The 18543-nt window shown below is 31.3% G+C and overlaps 3 protein-coding genes across 4 annotated transcripts; 1 reads left to right on the top strand and 2 right to left on the bottom strand.

Moving 5' to 3' along the window:
• Positions 1-3333: 3333 nt before the first annotated feature.
• Positions 3334-4552, bottom strand: LOC126839435 (39S ribosomal protein L12, mitochondrial). 2 transcript variants are annotated; one of them, XM_050574786.1, is made up of 4 exons: positions 4308-4552; positions 4017-4233; positions 3662-3793; positions 3334-3568 (listed from the first exon to the last, which is right to left on the bottom strand). In XM_050574786.1, exons 1-4 carry the CDS (start codon positions 4370-4372, stop codon positions 3452-3454), a joined length of 531 nt encoding a protein of 176 aa, XP_050430743.1. In that variant the 5' UTR covers positions 4373-4552; the 3' UTR covers positions 3334-3451. The 2 variants fall into 2 exon arrangements, with proteins under 2 accessions (XP_050430743.1, XP_050430744.1); XM_050574787.1 differs by having other exon boundaries at positions 4017-4230.
• A 92-nt stretch (positions 4553-4644) lies between these two features.
• Positions 4645-9224, top strand: LOC126839394 (exonuclease 1). The gene is made up of 10 exons (XM_050574714.1): positions 4645-5089; positions 5589-5708; positions 5791-6052; positions 6120-6335; positions 6394-6663; positions 6749-6971; positions 7299-7536; positions 7808-8150; positions 8215-8384; positions 8445-9224. The coding sequence occupies exons 1-10, from the start codon at positions 4929-4931 to the stop codon at positions 8467-8469; spliced, it is 2028 nt and encodes a 675-aa protein (XP_050430671.1). The 5' UTR covers positions 4645-4928; the 3' UTR covers positions 8470-9224.
• Positions 9225-10417: 1193 nt separating this feature from the next.
• On the bottom strand, positions 10418-12954 carry LOC126839412 (gastrula zinc finger protein XlCGF57.1-like). Its single transcript, XM_050574739.1, has 6 exons — positions 12627-12954; positions 12020-12464; positions 11719-11952; positions 11523-11654; positions 11165-11451; positions 10418-11091 (listed from the first exon to the last, which is right to left on the bottom strand). Exons 1-6 carry the CDS (start codon positions 12635-12637, stop codon positions 10518-10520), a joined length of 1683 nt encoding a protein of 560 aa, XP_050430696.1. The 5' UTR covers positions 12638-12954; the 3' UTR covers positions 10418-10517.
• Between the last annotated feature and the right edge of the window lie 5589 nt (positions 12955-18543).

Raw genomic sequence — 18543 nt, 5'->3', positions numbered from 1 at the left:
AGCGTTTACATACACACATCCAAGCAATAGTCTAGTCATATGATACTTCGTATCGACGTTATCGACGTTAACAGAAGGACTGTCTGGCTCTTCGATGGGTATAAATACATCTTTTCCGGAAAAACATGTTACATCGTTGTTAGTAAATTCGTATTTCACGTTTACATGGTTGATATGACCCCAACCGGGGAAACTAAGTAGTGCGTTTAGATTGTTGACCAAGTTATTTACTTCACCACACAAAACGAACAAATGCAAATTACACACTGTTAAAAAAACAGTACAATATTTCATTATCTGGCCGTAGAACATTTTACTTGATTTTTTTTTAAATTCAATAACAGGACTAAGTTAAAATTTATAATAATTGATAAATTTGGAACAATCAGAATATTAAATAAAAAAACATTTTGGAATCAAAATTATGCATAGGTTTTTAAAATAACAAATGTTTGACATATAAATTCAGCACGAAGTGAGCTCGTGAAAATATTACAAAACATAAATATTACGCTTATTGTTTTATTTTGCATACTATCTTTGCACTGTGTAGTGTACATAATATGACATAGTTATATTATGCCTTTGTGTATATATATAATATATATATATTACAGCACACATTTTGTTGAGTAGGTACACAAAACAGAAAAAAAATAACTCAAGATTTTGTGACCAAAAAAATACGATTTTTTTTGGTTGACGCTAAACCTAAACAAAATTATCAAAAGGTAGTAAAAAAATGAATTTTAAAATTTTCAAGTATAAAAATAATATTTATAATTTATATAAAAATATTATTTTCTACCTATATTTTATCGGTTTAACACAATATTATAATTACTTATTAAAGTGGATAAACAATATTTTAAAATAATGACAAGAGTTTACCAAATATCCATTGATCAGTGGCCCTTAATTTACATATCCGGTCTCTCTCTAATTTGTCTAAATTTACAGCTAAAAATTTATCTTAAATTGACAATTTTTTTATTGTAAAAAACTTAAATAATTTTTTTTTAAATTCATATTTAGTATTTCTTGACAAGCTCGTTCTAATGAGCATAGAATCAATTATTTCCCTTGTAGTTTAAAAGAAAATTGAAAATTAAGCGTTTATTTAATGAATCACACAGATTTTTTCAAATTAAAATCATAATACCGCATAGGTATGAAATCCGATCTACCCTCATCTTATTATATCAAAATTCAAAACTATTATTAATCTTATCACTGTTAGTGTGCAGCATTTTGTTTTTATTATTATTCGCGACAAGCTCTTAAAGTTATCAACATCGATTTTTTTTTCAATTCATTTACCATACTTACTTGATATTTAAAAAAATATAAGTTTCAAAAGTAGATAATTTTATACTGATATCGATAAGTCTGTTAGAGTTTCCGAGTGAAAAAAAAAACAATAAAGGAACGACGAATATCGATTACCTAAGAAAGGAACATTATTTTTTAATCTGATTATTAGCCGGGCACGAGCCCATTAATTTTCCTTCGTCTCTGGCCGGTCCTCTCCCTATCTTGTCCCTTCGCTATCGCTGTTCCCCTTGTGTGGATCCAGTGCGATTTCTCATTTAAACTTCCGGCATTGCTTTGCTGACTGCTCCAGAGTCTATTTTCATCCATTTATCTCTCAAACGGAGGCAGTGATACATTACAATGGTACAGTGTCCACGCGATGGTGATTTGACACAGGCCCATAAGAAAAAAGGGATTTTCCTTATTTGGGTAATCACCACAGTGCCACTATTTTTTTTTTAATTTTTATAATTAAATAAATACATTATGGTGGTAAAACTAAAATTATGAATTATTGTTACTTTTCAACAATACGATAAGGGTTTTAATTTCTTGGTGAACTATAAGTATTTAAATACCAACGCCTACCCTACCAGTAGATGTGAGGGTGGTTTCTCGAAACTAAAATAATCATTATGTTAAATCATATTTGTTAGCCATGATTTATAACATAATTATGTTTATTGGGAAAGGGTCGTTAAATGATGTAGACTCGGATGAAATTATTGATAAGGTGGCTAATAAAAATAGAGCGTTTTATAATTTTTTTTAAATAAAAAAAAAATATATATATTTTTAACAAGAAGATATGTATTATTACTATTGTAGTTTATCATACTAGTCTAGTTTAATCGCTATATACAACATTTTTTCCCATTCTGGTGGCCCTATTTTTATAAATTTCCCTGTAACAATTAACTACCTATCCGCCCTTGAATTTTGACACCATTTAAACGATTTGAAGTCGATGTAAATGAACATAAAACCTTGTGCCCCTTAATAGCTTTTTATTGATGACACTGCTTTCAATGTAATACTTAATTATAATAAAAAAATTGCAATATAATAATAAAATAATTTTTATAATTATTATAAAAAGATCAATGCCTTTAATAAAGTTTTGGGTGGTCTGTAGGGAGTGTGAGGGATAAGCTCAACACGAGTGTGGGATTAAACTATGATTGTTATGGACAACGGGGGCAGTCTTGTGATGATATTTTTTATTTTTTATAGTATTAAAATAATACAAAAAATAAAGTTAAAAATCTCTTACTTCCTAATTAATTATATTATGTTACATGACATGATTGTAATTTATTCATATCTTTCGACGACACTTTTTTTTTTTGGTTATTACTTTGTCATAAGTAAATATTAATGTTATTTAATCCTAATACACTTTTCTCGCTTCTAAATAACTTGAAATGATTGTTTAACACAAGTTATTAAAAATAAATTGTTTTACTGATCTTCATAATAATAATAAAAAAAAAATCATGAAAAATTCATCTAAATTAACGAAACAGCAAAAGTAGCGTTTCAAGAAAAACGGAGAGGTGTAGCTATTTCAAACAAATATTTTTGAAATTTCGTTAGACACATTTTACATTTATTTTTTTGGTTATTTATGTTTTGGCAAGACATTTTTACAAATTCTAAAATGTTATTTATAAAATATGTCAGTTTTTATCGACGTTTTAAATATTATACTATGTGTATTTGTTATTTTGAAAATCAAGTCTAGGTTTTTAATTAGTATTAGATAATATACAATTTTATTAAATACTGCAACACATATAAATACAATTTCTGTAACACTAATTAAAATTAAAAACCCCTTATGGTTTATGTCGTTCAATATTGTTTCAAAATTGCTACTGAATATGCAACTCCACATGGCCTCGATTCAACCTATCTACATTTTTTTTTACTATTAAGCGTCCACTACCAATTTTATACGTCTGTCTTTGTTTATTTTTGTTTTTACACAAATTATCAGATTAATTCAACTAACCAACATTATCATAAATAATTTTATTTATATTGATAAATAAAGTTCACTACTTACATTATTTAAAGTTAAAACTTTGTAAAAAAAAGAACAAATAAAAATAAACCAAAGTTCATCACTATTAGCTTAATCAATAACACATTCTGCTCCGACTTTAGTAAATGCTTCTTTAAGTTTTTCTGCTTCGTCTTTACCGATATCCGATTTAATAATCGTTGGAGCACTTTCGACAAACTTCTTAGCCTAAACAATAAAAAAAATACAATTGGTCAACATTCAAACGGTTTTAAAACGGATTGGTTATAAAAAATTACAGCTGCTAATTTATTGTTATACCTGAACTAAATTCATGCCTTCCAACAAATTCTTCACTTCTTTGATCAGAGCGACTTTTTGTTTATCGTCAAATTTCATAAGTTTAATTGTAAAACTAGTTTTGACTGCGGCGGGCACATCTTCTTCTTCATCCTAGTTATGAGTATAACATATTTTATGTAAGCAATGTGTTTTTCGTCATAGGGTCTCCCAACAGTGATCAGGGTGATCCATCACGAGTGTCCATCTCACCCGTGACAAATCTTGCTGATCCTTATTAGACGCCTCATACAATTTGATATTATAAACATTTTAATAGGCTTAAAATTAAAAATGGATTATATAAAAAAACTTTAAAAAGTATATTTTGTTATACTTGTGATGCGGCAGGAGCGCTGACCATCGTTCCCATGGGTATGTCTTTGATGTTCAACCTGACCTTTAAGAGTTCGCTGAATTCGGCTACTTCGATCATGTTCAACGAAGTGATTTCGGTGTAAAGTTTTTCGAGTTTTGCCGAAACTTGCAAACTGCCATCGGCCTCGGGCACCGTCAGCGGTTGCGTAGCCGCAGAATATAATCTTAATGCACTGCTTGATAAAAATAACAGATAACAAACTCGTGTGAATACAATTTCTAGTCTACAGGCTGGTTTGTAGGTACATACCTTTTGGAAACGGGTTTCATTTGTCTGCCAAGCACACGGAATGCGGTGTTGAACAACATTTTCATTTGTTAATAGTTAATTTTTTTTCGTTTCAAAGAAATATTTTAAAAATAATTTTGTCGTTATGGGACCTCTCTTTTGAAGATTAAACCGAGTACTACAGCACTAGACTTGTGGAAAAAAAATTTTATTTTTAAAAATTGAATTACAATATTATCATTGAATAGAACAATATTCGAAAATAAGATTATAACCTAAAAGTTCCATTATCAAAGATATGCCCCACAGCGGCAGCAGCTGATCTTACCTCAAGTCGAACCTATTGATAACCGCTTGGTTGTCTTCGGTTTGCCCATGAACATCGGCTTTTGGCGGGCAAAATGCAAAAACTACAAGATAAAATGACAAAACTAATTTATATCTTTACAGTTTTCACTTTTCGATCATTCGGCAATCGGCACGTCTGTTCGAAGACTGACCATGCCGAGACAGGCTATGAATTATTTTGATTTACTGTGATATTTTTTTTTTTAATATTTAAATCAGTTATTTGAAAATAATCGTTAAGTATAATATTTTAAGTCAACATTGTACGTGTGTAGTAAATACTACATTATTACAATGGGCATTCAAGGTTTGATACCGTTTTTGGAAAAATGTTCCACTACGGTGAATATATCGGACTATTCAGGATGCACCGTTGCGGTAGACGCATATTGCTGGTTACATAAAGGCGTCTTCACTTGTGCTGATAAATTAGCCCGCGGAGAGGATTGTCTTGCGTGAGTATATTACGTGTCACTGTCGTGTGCTATTGTTTTGTGTAGTAATTTATAAGTATAACGAAGAGGACCAGTGGCCGAGTGGATAGGACGGCATTGTGTAGTGTCCACTGTCGATGGTTTGACTCTCGGTCACTAGCGGCTTAGCTTTCTGAGTGAGAAACTAGGGCATGAATTTAGGAGAAAAATTGGAGTTTCACATTATTTATTCTTAAAAAGTTACCTTGTTTGTATTTATTGTTCAACAGTTAAAACTAAACTCGATTGTATTGTAAAATGTTAGACTTCGTTATATATAACATATTATTGACAAATGTCTTGGTAAAAAAATATTTTTGGAAATTTGATTTCCTAATAGTTTTTTTTATACAATATTAAGTGTGTTAACTGATATATTATTTAATATTTTTAATCTTCCGTTTTCTGTTTATTGAGTACATTTAAGCTTTCATTTTAAACATTATAATTTTAACTGCTATGTTTTTATTATTTTTCTTAGGTACGTTCATTATTGTATGAGATATGTAACCATGCTATTATCCAAGAACATTAAACCCATATTAGTATTCGACGGTCAGCACTTGCCAGCCAAAGCCGAAACTGAATTGAAACGAAGAATGTAAGATGAATGTCATCTAAAATTATTTTCATTTTCAATGGTAAACATTTAGAAAATTGAATAAAATATTTGTTCTATTAAGGTTGAGGGACCAAAATCGCAAAAAAGCAGCCGAATTAATGCGATTAGACAGAGGGAAAGAAGCATCTTCGCTGTTAAGACGCAGCGTAGATGTCACTCATAAAATGGCTTTGAATTTAATTAAGCAGTGTAGAGAAATAAATGTTGATTGCATTGTAGCACCGTACGAAGCCGACCCACAATTAGCTTATTTGAATACAAGCGGTATTGCTGAAATAGTCATTACGGAAGACTCCGATTTATTGTTATTTGGTTGTAAAAAAGTAAAACGTTTTTTAATTGTAGAAAAATGTTTTATGTCGGTTAAAACTATAATGTTTTGTTTTATAGGTTTTGTTTAAAATGGATCAAAATGGCGGCGGCTTATTAATCGAACAGGAAAGACTGCACCTTGCGATGAATATGCGTCCTGATCTGTTTACAATGGAAAAGTTCCGTTACATGTGCATATTGTCTGGTTGCGATTATTTGCCATCAATTTCTGGAGTCGGATTAAACAAAGCTCGTCAATTTATTACTCGAATAAGTGAACCCGATATTTACAAAGTAAATAATATTGTTTGCTTCTTTTGTTGAGTTTTCCCCTTAATGTGTCATGTTTTAGGCGCTAAACAAATTAGGATCGTTCGTCAATGCTAAAATTCCACCAGAATATCGTGACCAGTTTATGAATGCCGACCGCATGTTCCTATATCAGCCTGTTTACGATCCATTATCACGTAAAATAAAACCGTTGAATGAAATACCCGAATCGCACATTGAACAAGTCCTCACTTGTAAATTAACTAAGGATGAAGCTTTCGAACTCGCAATTGGAAATGTAGATCCTATTTCTTTAAAAGTAATGGATGATTGGAATCCTGATACTAAACGAGTAAGATTATTAAAAAAATTATAGTAAAACCGTTTTATAAGTTTTCCCATTATTAACTTTGTAAATACTATGTATTTTATTGTAGACGCCTCGGAAACAAAAACTCGTACCTGCTCGCCATAAAAGTATTTGGTCAAAAGATTTTAAACTATCTAATTTTGAAATGAGGTTAGACGATTCACCTCCAGTCAACAACACACAGTCAACTAGGATTGTTAACACGGCTTCAACTTCGGTTTACAAGTTCAGCGACACTTGTCTAAAATCTCTCGAAATAAACTCACCAGCGCCGACTAAACGAATTTCTGGTTTGTATTATTATTATATTAGTACCTACGTTCAATTGGGTAGAGTAAAGATGTCAAGCCTGGTTATGAAAGAGAATAGATTGAGAGTATGGATGTGTAAATCATAACAAGAGTGGGGCAGTAAATGTGCGTACGGAAATTAACAAAGAGTTGGTTGGATCTAATTGAGATCGGTGTGTAACCGATTCTGAATAGCCTGAAATAGATGTGAAGTAGGAGAAGAAGATAATTAGTTTATAAATTAAAGTAGAAGTGCACCTTGACTATCATACAAAACCACTCCTGAGGTGAACATTTATTATATTTATTGTTTTTTTTTTTCTGCAGTGAATGAAAACGATATTTTAGATACTTTGGAAGAAATTTATAAAACCGAAGAATGTGAAGACAAAGTATTGAGGATAAAGAAAAGTCCGACTGTAAGAAGCTTGCGAAACCAGGAAACTTTAAAAACACAATCAGAACCAGAGGAGGAACGTGTTCTCAAAGAAGAACCATCAGTTTTAAAGAAATTTGCCAAGAGAAAGTTAACCGTTATCGATCCAGAAAAAGATGTAGTTAGTGGGTAATTGAAAATATGCTTTATTTTCTACCTTAAATCTGGTTGAAATAATTTTATTTGTAGTACAACTATATTCACAATTACTATGTATACATGAACAATAAACCCAATAGTTTTATGCTAATAAGGAAGTTGCAAAAAAAAAATGTTTTACATTTATCAATGAATATTTTTTAACGCAATTGGAGCAAAACCTAATTACACTTTTATTCTGTAATGTTGTTAGTATTAAAATATTGCAGTCTATAAAAACATCATTATTGTTTGTTTACAGGTATTTTTCTAATCAAACCAAACCCAGTGTTTTTGATCAAAACTGTGTGAATCCGTTTAAGTGTCGAAAAACTACCGTTGCTAAAGTCGATGAAGTAATGGCTCAAAGTAATGACCACGACGTTTCTAACTTGGCACCTACAATTATTGATGTAAACGAATCCGATCATCATAAGAATTTGGCCAAAATTAATGAAACGTCCAACGAAACGCCAATTGTGACCAGTAGCATTTTTGATTGCAAGACGGACAACTTGGATAAAACCAATTTGGATGATAATGATGAAACCAAATTCAATGTTCTACAAACAAATATCATGCCTTTACAAAGTGAAAGTAAAGAGGTAAAATAACCATTTAAAATTTACGTCATAAAAAAAATTAAAAATGTACATTTTTTTTTTTTAGGTTGACGAAAATGATGTTGATGAAGGATTTTGTAGTCAGAATAGTAATGTATTCGTAACTGAAAAATCCAAACCTACACCAAAAAGTAAAAAAAAATCGTGTCCGAGACTGGGACTGTCGAAAAACTCTGCAAAAGGCGGTCAGACTTTACTTTCCAAGTTTGGATTCAAGTAGGTATTGGCAACAAACTTTTGTACTTATATATTAATATTGTTAACTATTATTTTCAGGACAGCTGACCAATTACAACTTTGATTTATCAATAGAGAATTTATTTTAATCATAAGACTGACTTGAGTTTATCACAGCAACAAGATAGACTTCAGGGAAATCATTTCTCTTCCAAAATTTAATGTTAGTAACTTCTCAGTTATATTTATTGGTGTTTTTACAAATTTAAGTGTTTTTTTTTTCTATCAGTACATTATTTTTCTATATATAATTGTTGATGTTTTTATTTTATTTTTTTAATCTCATAGACTAGAACAACATTAGTTTCTTAAACATAAATGCTTCTGAATTCTTACAAACAACAATCACTTTATTAGCCGTACTTTCCAAGCTATTATTGATATATTATTTTTTTTTTTTTGTACATAGAAATATCGAAAATTATTTGTACAAAATGACAAATTTTAGTATGCCATTAACTTTTTTATTTTAATCAAGCCAAGGCACAAACTATCTCATAAGACATGAATAAAAAATAAACAACAAATTTTAGATTACACTGTGGAATAAACAATCGGATTTCTGTATAAATTTCAAAAATCCAACTACAAACAAAACAATAATATATTTACTCGTCTACTATTATATTCACACATCTATAAATAATTACATTATAATTCTTTGATTTTTTTTTTAAATTATTAATGTCGCAGTGACAACCAAGTTGGTCAGATCGGTCATCAACAGATTTAAATTAAATACAATTGATGTATAATTAGTAATTTTTGTTATATTTGTTAACGAGAGTTATTCAACAAATTGATCGGTTTCGTGCACTATTTTTTCACTATACTTTAAATAAATAATAACTATATTTTATTTAGTACAAACAAGTATAAAAAAAAATTTTATTACTGTTATACTGTTTTTTTTTATACCGTTAGTTAATTTTTAATATATAAATGTACTTAAATATTTATAATATCAGATTTATTGGTTTCGTTACTTCTTATGTTTGCGTATATACAAGGAAGGAACGGCACAAATCTGTGACTGAAATTCTCTTTGGTCACAAACGGCCGAGGAGATCTAATGATAAAATACACAGTGGTAGTCGTAAGATGTACACATGGTCTTTTTACATGAAAATTGTACATCCGAGTACACGCCCACATAGAAAAGAGGGTGGGCACACGCCTTACGACTGCACCACTGAAAATATGACGATATACACAACATTACACCGAATATTTATCTATCGTAACATTTCGGCCAAGCTCTCATATGTATATATATATATATATATATATACATATATATAAACTATTCACAAAAAACATATACATTTTATAAGTAACCATTCACACGTTTCTAAAAAGGATAACATCCAGAAAACTTAGTAAAACGTAACCTTAGTTAATGTAATTTTTTTTTTAACTTACAAGTCGATACATTATAATAATTTGATTAGATATTAATAAAAAAAAATCACAACAAAATTAAAAAATTATCGCATGTACAAATGTTGTACTAAGGACACAAAGACGTTTTACTAGGAATTGGATAAATACATTACGGAAATATCTCCACAGTTACTTAGCACGCAAACGAAACAGAGTCTATTTGCGATGCTATTCAACAATATTATACATAGGTATATATATGCTTGAATGTCCCGCCAGTTTGGTGTATCGTACAATAGTTATATTTATGTTAACTATTATTAATAATAAAATTTATTAAAGTATTTCTAATATCATAATAAAATAAAAAATCTTTAATATTTTTCAAATAAATAATTCTGAAAATATTTTTTAAAGTAGTTATAAGAAAATGAATCCAGGTTAAGGAAACCTTTTGGAAGCACAAACAGCAAAATCATTTTACAAGCGGCAACGGTATCAGTAAAACCACAGATTAATTTATTTAATCTGTGGTAAAACAAAGTCATACATGTCGTTAGCCAAATAAAAAACAATTGAACTAATGTGTTTACTCTTAAGGGACCCCTACCCAAATAATTGTACTCGAGTAAAATAATAAACTGTAATAAAAAAAATGTCTACTTAAGATATAATATTATAAATTAGTGACTTTTTAAAGATATCTAATGAGGAAATAAAGTATCTATATTAAGACCCAGAATGAGCCTCGCTAGGATGCCTCAAGAGCTGGGGTTGATTACTGGATGTCTGAATATGTCTGATGGGCTGCAAACCTAATATTGACGTGTGGATAGGAGAAGGTTGTAGGCCGACTTGTTCAGTCTGTATATTGTGTTGGATCGATTGAACCGCAGAGGTGGTAGCATTGCGACCTCTTGACGGTGGCGGATCCATGTGTTGTCGCTCATGAAGAACTAGGTGATTTTTTTGCATGAAACTCTTACCGCATTTTTGACACGAAAAGGGTTTGTCTTTGCAAGTAGCGTTCGGATACTTGACATGGTGTTGCTGTAGGCCATGTTTTTGGGTGAACCCACGACCACAATCGCCACAGTAATGAGATTTCTTGTTGGCCACCGTCGGCTGATGTTGGGTTTGTTGATGATTTTGCACATTGTTAATGCCATTGGACACACCCTGCACGCTTTGTTTTAGAGTGGCGGCCAGACTACAAATATCTGACAAAAAACTATGGTCCCCGATGTGCAATCTCATATGAAGCGCTAGTCCTTCGTCGCTAGCAAATGTTTCACCACATTCCCTATAGGTGTTCCAGAAAGTCAATATTAATTGACAAACAAATTAAGATTACTGTATACAATGTAAATACTTACCGGCACGCTTTGCTTGCCGTCGCAGTATAAGGAGATCTATGGACAGGAGTTGACGAGTTGAGGCCACAATTTCTAACGTGCACCAATAGTGTACGCCTCTGTAAAAATTCTTTGCCGCAAGCCGGGCAAGATTCGGGTATGCGACCGTGTTGGCGTTCGTGATTAACCAGCTCAAATTTACGCAGGAACGCAGCACCACAATCTGGACACACAAAGGGCTGTGTGCCACCATGGAACCTCGAGTGCATGACTAAATGTTCTTCACGAGAGAACGTTTCTCCACAAACCTAAATAATGAATTAATTAATAAAATTTTTTAAAAACTAAGAACTTTTAATCCGTCCAAGTTGTTACGTACAGCACAGGAATATGGACGTTCTCCAGAATGAAATTTGATATGAGTAGTCAGATGACGTTTTTGGGGAAATCTGCGACGACATTCTGGGCATTCGAATGGTCGATCCCGAGTATGAACTCTTTCGTGACTCACCTGCAACAAAATAAGACGTGTAGTAAAACTTGAATAATTATCTACCTTTTTTTTTAATACTAACCAAATGGTGTTTTAATGTGAAACTTTTATTGCACTCTAAACACTTGTACGGACGCTCAGAACTATGCAGAAGCAAATGAGTGCTCAGACAATGTTTGAGCGCAAACGTTTTACCACATTCTGGACAGATATGAGGCCGCTCTCCAGTATGACCTCTCATATGTGTCGACAGATGGTGTTTCATTAGAAATGTTTTGCCACACTCTTCGCACCCGTGAGGACGGGCTTTAGGTGTCTACAAAAATATAAATAGTTAGCCACTTAGTACAATTTACAATAAAAATATATTTTGCAACTCATACCTGTAAACTCGGCTTGATGTCAACGCTAGAACTGGAGTCGTGGTTGACAAGCGCTACAACCGCTTGTTGTTGTTGTTGCTGTTGTTGTTGGTGATGTGTGTTTAAATTTATATTACTGGTTTTCCTGGTGAAATATTCTCCGTCGGTCGTGGACAATTGAATAGGCGGTGCCAAAAAATGTCTAGCCTCTTCGTTCATAAAAAACATGCTTCGGAACATGAGATTGTTGTTCATTGTGGTCACATCATTCTGGTATGTCTTTTTGGTGCCAAGCCGAATATTGTATTGCACCGGTGTCGAACGGTGTTTCTTGAACGGTTTTTGCGGTATCGATGGCGTTGACGTGTCTAACGCACCCAACGACGTAGGGCACGCAATGTCCAAATTAAGACGCTCGGTCAGATGGTCTGTAACCAATCTTATCGGCTGAAGGCTGTCATCGCATCTGAAATCAAAATCAGACAATTACAATCAAACGCCCCCGACAAATTATAATAATAATAATATTCTGGTCATTTCGACCAGATGCCGCCTTTATCAACACACAAACGGCCGACACTACTATTTATAATGACAATAATAGATACCACTCGAGCTGGTCACGTACTTTTTTAACATCCAACTCGCAAAACAGTTCTTAAACGACCGCAAATCGACTCAACAACGATGCTGCTCAAGTACGCCAACAATAGACGGACACAATATTCGTTTGCGGTAAAAACCAACGCAAGCACATCGTATAGGCCGCCGGGCCCTGGGAAAACTGTGGGCTCGATGGAGAACGTTTCGAGAAAATCGATAAATCATACGGACAATTTTGATTTGCAACAATAATAGGTATATTAGGCGAATTATTAAAAAATGGTAAACAATAAGAGCGTCAATGACATCTTCTGTTGTGTTTGATAACGTTCCGCCATTTTAATTGTGTAGGTGAGTCGATGGCGGGTCGTAATGATTACACACAAAAAAAAAACTACAAAAAGGTATGAAATAAATACCGTGTGGTCGGTACGGTAAATCCGGTACGCGTCATCTGCACACACTGTTCGGCGGATGTTTTACGTGCAATGCCATCTAGTGGTCGTACCGAGCGATGTGTATATAAAACAATATAATATTTTGTATTGACATTTGATTTTTTCGTCTGACGGTTATTAAATAACTACACAAAAAGACAATAATGTGCTCAAATATGTACTTCGAGTATTACGATAGATACGAATTGGATTTGTCTATAATTATTCGTGGCAGACTTGTTTTCAAGGTGCAGTAGGTAATTTTAAATGTGCAGTGTGCAATTGAGAAATAATTAAACTTAATACCTAGTGTTCTAATTTTACAATAGTGTTGGAAATATTATCCGAATTCATCAATTTTACTATCCTTTGACTTGTCAACTAATTATTCGGATTATCAGATTTACATTTTGTTTCTAATCTAAATTAAATAATAACATTTTCGTTTACATTAAACATTATAAAAGTAGGTTAAAAGAGTATTTTTAACTTTCATTGAAATAATTAAATCAGAAAATCCGTTGAACTTGTCGGTTCAGATTTGAACATCTGAATATCCGGATAGTTGGGGAATCCGGATTTGAGTTCTATTTCATATTTACATTTTATTATTAGTCCCTTTCATTTTTGCTAAATATACACCAACTTTACTGGTTTACTAAACTTTTAACTTTTTTATTAATTTAATTATTGTATTCATCGTTAGCCAGTTTCTTGGTAGCATTAAATATTTCAAAATTTGAATTCTTATCAAAGATTTTCTATTTTGTTCCAGTGTAGAGAGTTTGTTGTTATTTCGCTAACACTTTCAAAATAGGGTTTTAGAAAAAAATATACATGTCAAAATTGTTGAGCCTTGACAAAATGAAATATAGAATACTAATAGACGGATGTCTATCAAAAAGTAATTAGAAACATTGTAGAAAAAATTTGAATTTTCTAAATTTCCTCATTCATTATTATGACTTTTTAATAAATATGTTTAGCTTAGGCGAATATCTATACAAATTGTAAGTGAAGTGACTATTTTTTTATGTGACCACTATTTTTTTTATTGGAAATTCTAATTTATGTTACGATTTTGTTGGTATTTTGTTTTTATATCAAAGTGATCCTAGTTTGTTGAAAGACCCCGAAACGTTTCTTGTAAACATAATTAGGGTCACATGATAAGGTGAAGTAAACGACTATCGTATACAAAAAGATATGTATATTTTCTATAGAAAAACACCAATAATTTTAGTTTTTTATTTATTTGGCAATGCATTGAAATCTTGTGGACTAAAAGATTTCGGTAAAACCTCGAACAAATACTGTTGATTTTGATAAAAATATGACGTTTACATATTTTATGAATTCTTCGTTTACAATTGGATCTCTAATATATGTTTTTTTTTTTAATATGTTTGGCTAAAAATTCATTAACACCAAGCAGGCGAACCCAGTGTTAGTCTATTCTCATAATATATTTTACGTTGATCATTGACCTAACGCTATTATCTATTGAATTAGCGAAAAAAAATCAGGTCTACAATATTATATGTACCTATAAACATACAATTGCCGCGATTGTGTTTAATTTGCAAAAGTCATCGCACCAACACGTTGATTTGTAACATGCCATGTCCAAATAATATATTTTAGTTAGGTATTCTTAATTATTTTAGCCAAAAAAATGGTGTCAAATATAATGTGTCAGCAACGGTATTAGCTTCTGCTCATCATTAGGTGTACATCTAGCTTTAAAAATAATGTACCACTAAGATAATTTTTCACAATGTTTATTATTATATATATATATATATATGTTTTCATAATAACTAGATATATTAGCTAATCTAGCGATTTATTAAACAGATATTCCATACTAAACAAAGTAAAAATGCCTAGTAACCGCATGTTCAACAAATCATTATAAGCAACAAATAAAACGTAGTTTGACGTGAACTACTGACATTTTGAACCAACCTTTAGGTATAACCAATATACAGTAGAGACATAAATTGTAAATAAGGCATAATTCGCATTATGTTTTAATTTTACCGCAGCAAATACCTTTTATAATGTTAATACGGGCTCTTAACTATTAATTGCCCGGCAGTCTTCCGGTTAAACTCAATTGAACTTAAATGAACTATCGGTAAACAAAATCAATAAACGAGCAATTAAATAAGTATAAAACATAATCGCAGTATAAAAGTACCACGATTAGTTCTGAATTGTTACAGTTTGCACCTTGTTTTGTTTGAGATTCACTTAGCAAACTGGTATATGGTTATAATTAAATATTCAAACGGCGCCTCGGTTTAAAAGTCAATATTTAAATAATATCTAACAGTATTGATGATTCCATTTGCCATAAGTTTACAGGTTTCATCAGACAATTCAATATTGAGGGGACTAAAATATCATCTCTCTGAAATCCATCACTGTCCACTGGGATGAGTACGTATCAGTCACAATTTTAATAATTATAATAAACTAGTTTTCAGGAAATATTGAACAACCGAAAGTGATCGAATCACTTTCAAACAAACGCTTAGACAGAAGAAATATTAAAAATAATCTATAAAAGCAGTGTAAAGGCGAAAAAGTTTTTAAAATTGTATTTTTAGTATTGGGGAGGATACTAACTAATTATTGTCAATTGAAAGTAGAGCCGACGATTCTACACGTGTATTTAAAATACACGTGTAGGACGAAGGTTCGTGTAGTTCGAATTCACGTGTAGAAGTTCGTGTAATTAATACACGTGTAGGACCCGAGATTCCACTAACTTGACCCAATGGCTATAATACTTTATCTTAGTGACAACCATTAATTAAAGAATAGTATCACGTAAAATTAGAGGTCTTATTAAAACTTACAGTTGTAAGAATACGTGTAGTTGCAGATACACGTGTGCTTATAACTATACGAACTCTACACGTTTATAATACACGAACTTCTACACGTGTTATAATTACACGAACTTCTACACGTGTTTATAATTACACGAACTTCTACACGTCAATTCGAATTACACGTGTAATCAGTAGCTCTAAATTTGAAAGTCGCTGTTACCAATAGGCAAATCGACAATATAATGAAAATATTTTTCGGATACCTGTTCATTCACAGGCAATTTATTACTGTCCAAGTGTATTTTTTTTTAAATCTAATTTACACACCTCAAGTCCTAAAACTCCGTTTGAAAAAGTGAACATACTTAAATGTTTAACTACAAGCTGTTTATCCAAAAAGTTTTTATAAAAAAAAAAACATACTGATTATATTTTAAGAAAATATTAAGATACGACTATGAATCACCTACGTTTATTATTTGGACAGTTCATCGAGGCCAGAGATTGGAAAACTATCATAATCGCGTTTGTTAACTTGAATTTGATTTATAGGTTACATTTTTGGTGTTGAAAAACAAAGAGTCTACTTTGGCATAATGTTAAAAGAGTTAACATAATTTCCTAGGTTATACAATTTTTTATTTGTTCTGCGCTAAAATAATATTACAAAAAACATTTTTAGAGCCAACATTTAAGACTTTTAATATAGTTTTCAAACGTCAAAAATAATCTAATGTTTATTATATTTATTATTGGAGCTTGCCTGCTCTGCATTGGACATTGACTCGTTATCACGATAGTCGTTAACATTTTTGTAGTTTAAGTAGTAATTGAGTACATCATTTTTTTTCACTATAAACGGAAGAAACGTTAAGTAGTACTGAACACTCGAAAGTTTGTTTCGAGGGCCTAAGACATTTTAGGAAGACAATAAGCATCCCTAACCTCTCCTCGCCCTACTTTGACCACTCAAAACTATTATTGTATAATCGTTTTTTTGTGCTTAACAAAATATACAAACCGGCGTTTCTGTTTACGTTGTACTTAAATTGGGTTTTAAGCATTTTTTTTTGTTTTTTTATACTGTTACTGCATGATAATATAATGATGAGAACACTTCTGAACTCAGATCGGTAGAGGTTATCGGGCTTTGCTGTGAAAATTAATATTTATTACACATTAGATCGGTTACACAATATTGCGTTCGCCGTGTACGCTCTAGGTCAATACCCACATTAATTATTTTGTCATAGGTAAAATGTAAAATAATAATATAATTATTATTTTTATGCTCTGGCCTCTGATAGTCTGATAACACAGTCAATATTGTACTCACAATAATTTAATGCCGGTAAATACGCATTGACATTTAATGGGTTACATTTTACAGTGTATAGACATAATATTCTGTTATAATAATATTTATTTCACATTAACGTCAGTCATCGCAGATATTTTCAGACAAATTCCACGCCCTTTGTTTGTGATAGTAATCGATTAAAAAACAACATTAGCGTTACTAATTGCACATTCAATATAAATACTATTATTTCATTTAAATTCTAAAGAAGTAATTATGATTGAAATTAATCAAATAATTATTATACAAATTGCGCGAAACAATTTGCTAGTATTAGTACCTACTAAATTTGCTATTACTAAAAGACCAATTTGTAATTTTTGTTTTTACAACTGTATCATAAGCGTTTAAGTTTTTACTCTGTACAGTTTCTTTCAATAAATTTGACTAATTGTTTTATGACTAAATCGAAAATTTTACCCCTTTTAGCCCCTATAGAGCTTTAAAAAAATTTAACCCGTTAAATACATAAGTATGGCAGAAAGTGAATTCTACGAATGATATTTTAAACCAGTGTCTTATGAGTTGATGGTCTCAAGAAGAATCTAAATTTAATCGTTTCATCGTGAGCGTTAGAATTAAGCAATTAGCCGAGCCCCCAAAAATTGTAGCGAGGGGGCTTTATGCAGTATAGTATACAATAGTATTATACTTATTGTTAGTGTTATTTTGATTAACAACTAACCGCACACGCTCTAGAGACTTAATCTCCTTGAAGTCCGACATTGACACGAATTCTAGTGTGTTAAGCTTAGTCTTTGACTTGTTTATATGTATAATTTTTTTATATATAGGTACAAAAAAATATTTGTATACACAACGCATAATCTGTTGTAAACAAGAAGACAAAACATCAGCATACAGGAAGTAAAAACCACTAATCTTCAATAGTTCAATTTATTATTTTATAGGTTTTTACAATAATGTGTTTTCTATTTATTTGTTTTATTTTTTGTGTCCGGACCCACGATATCTCCTAAACCGATTTTTTCACTTGGCAAAGATGTAGATCGAAAATCATACCCGAAAGGTTCTTTGTTGTGCTTAAAATTAAAAAAATTCACCACTTCCAGTGTGAATAGATCAACAAAGGACAAAAATTAGAAAAATATATTCATTGTATTTTTTTATTTCCACGCATAGAAAACAACGGGCACAATTAACTATTTATAAATTCTATTAAAAACCAAGCTCAGTCTAAACCACACACAGTCTAAAGTCTGAACCGAGTACAATAAACATTAATCAGTACAGTAAGTTATTTAAATTTGGACCAAACATAATTTTTTTCTGAATTTCAGG

The sequence above is a fragment of the Adelges cooleyi genome, unplaced genomic scaffold (assembly GCF_023614345.1).
Source record: "Adelges cooleyi isolate 19-005CV unplaced genomic scaffold, UGA_ACOO_1.1 ACOO_flye_CR_arks_rails_tigmint_CR_PRNA_108, whole genome shotgun sequence".
Taxonomy (NCBI): Eukaryota; Metazoa; Arthropoda; class Insecta; order Hemiptera; family Adelgidae; genus Adelges; species Adelges cooleyi.
Note: the sequence above shows the minus strand (reverse complement) of the source record. Positions and strands in the feature narration are given on the sequence as shown.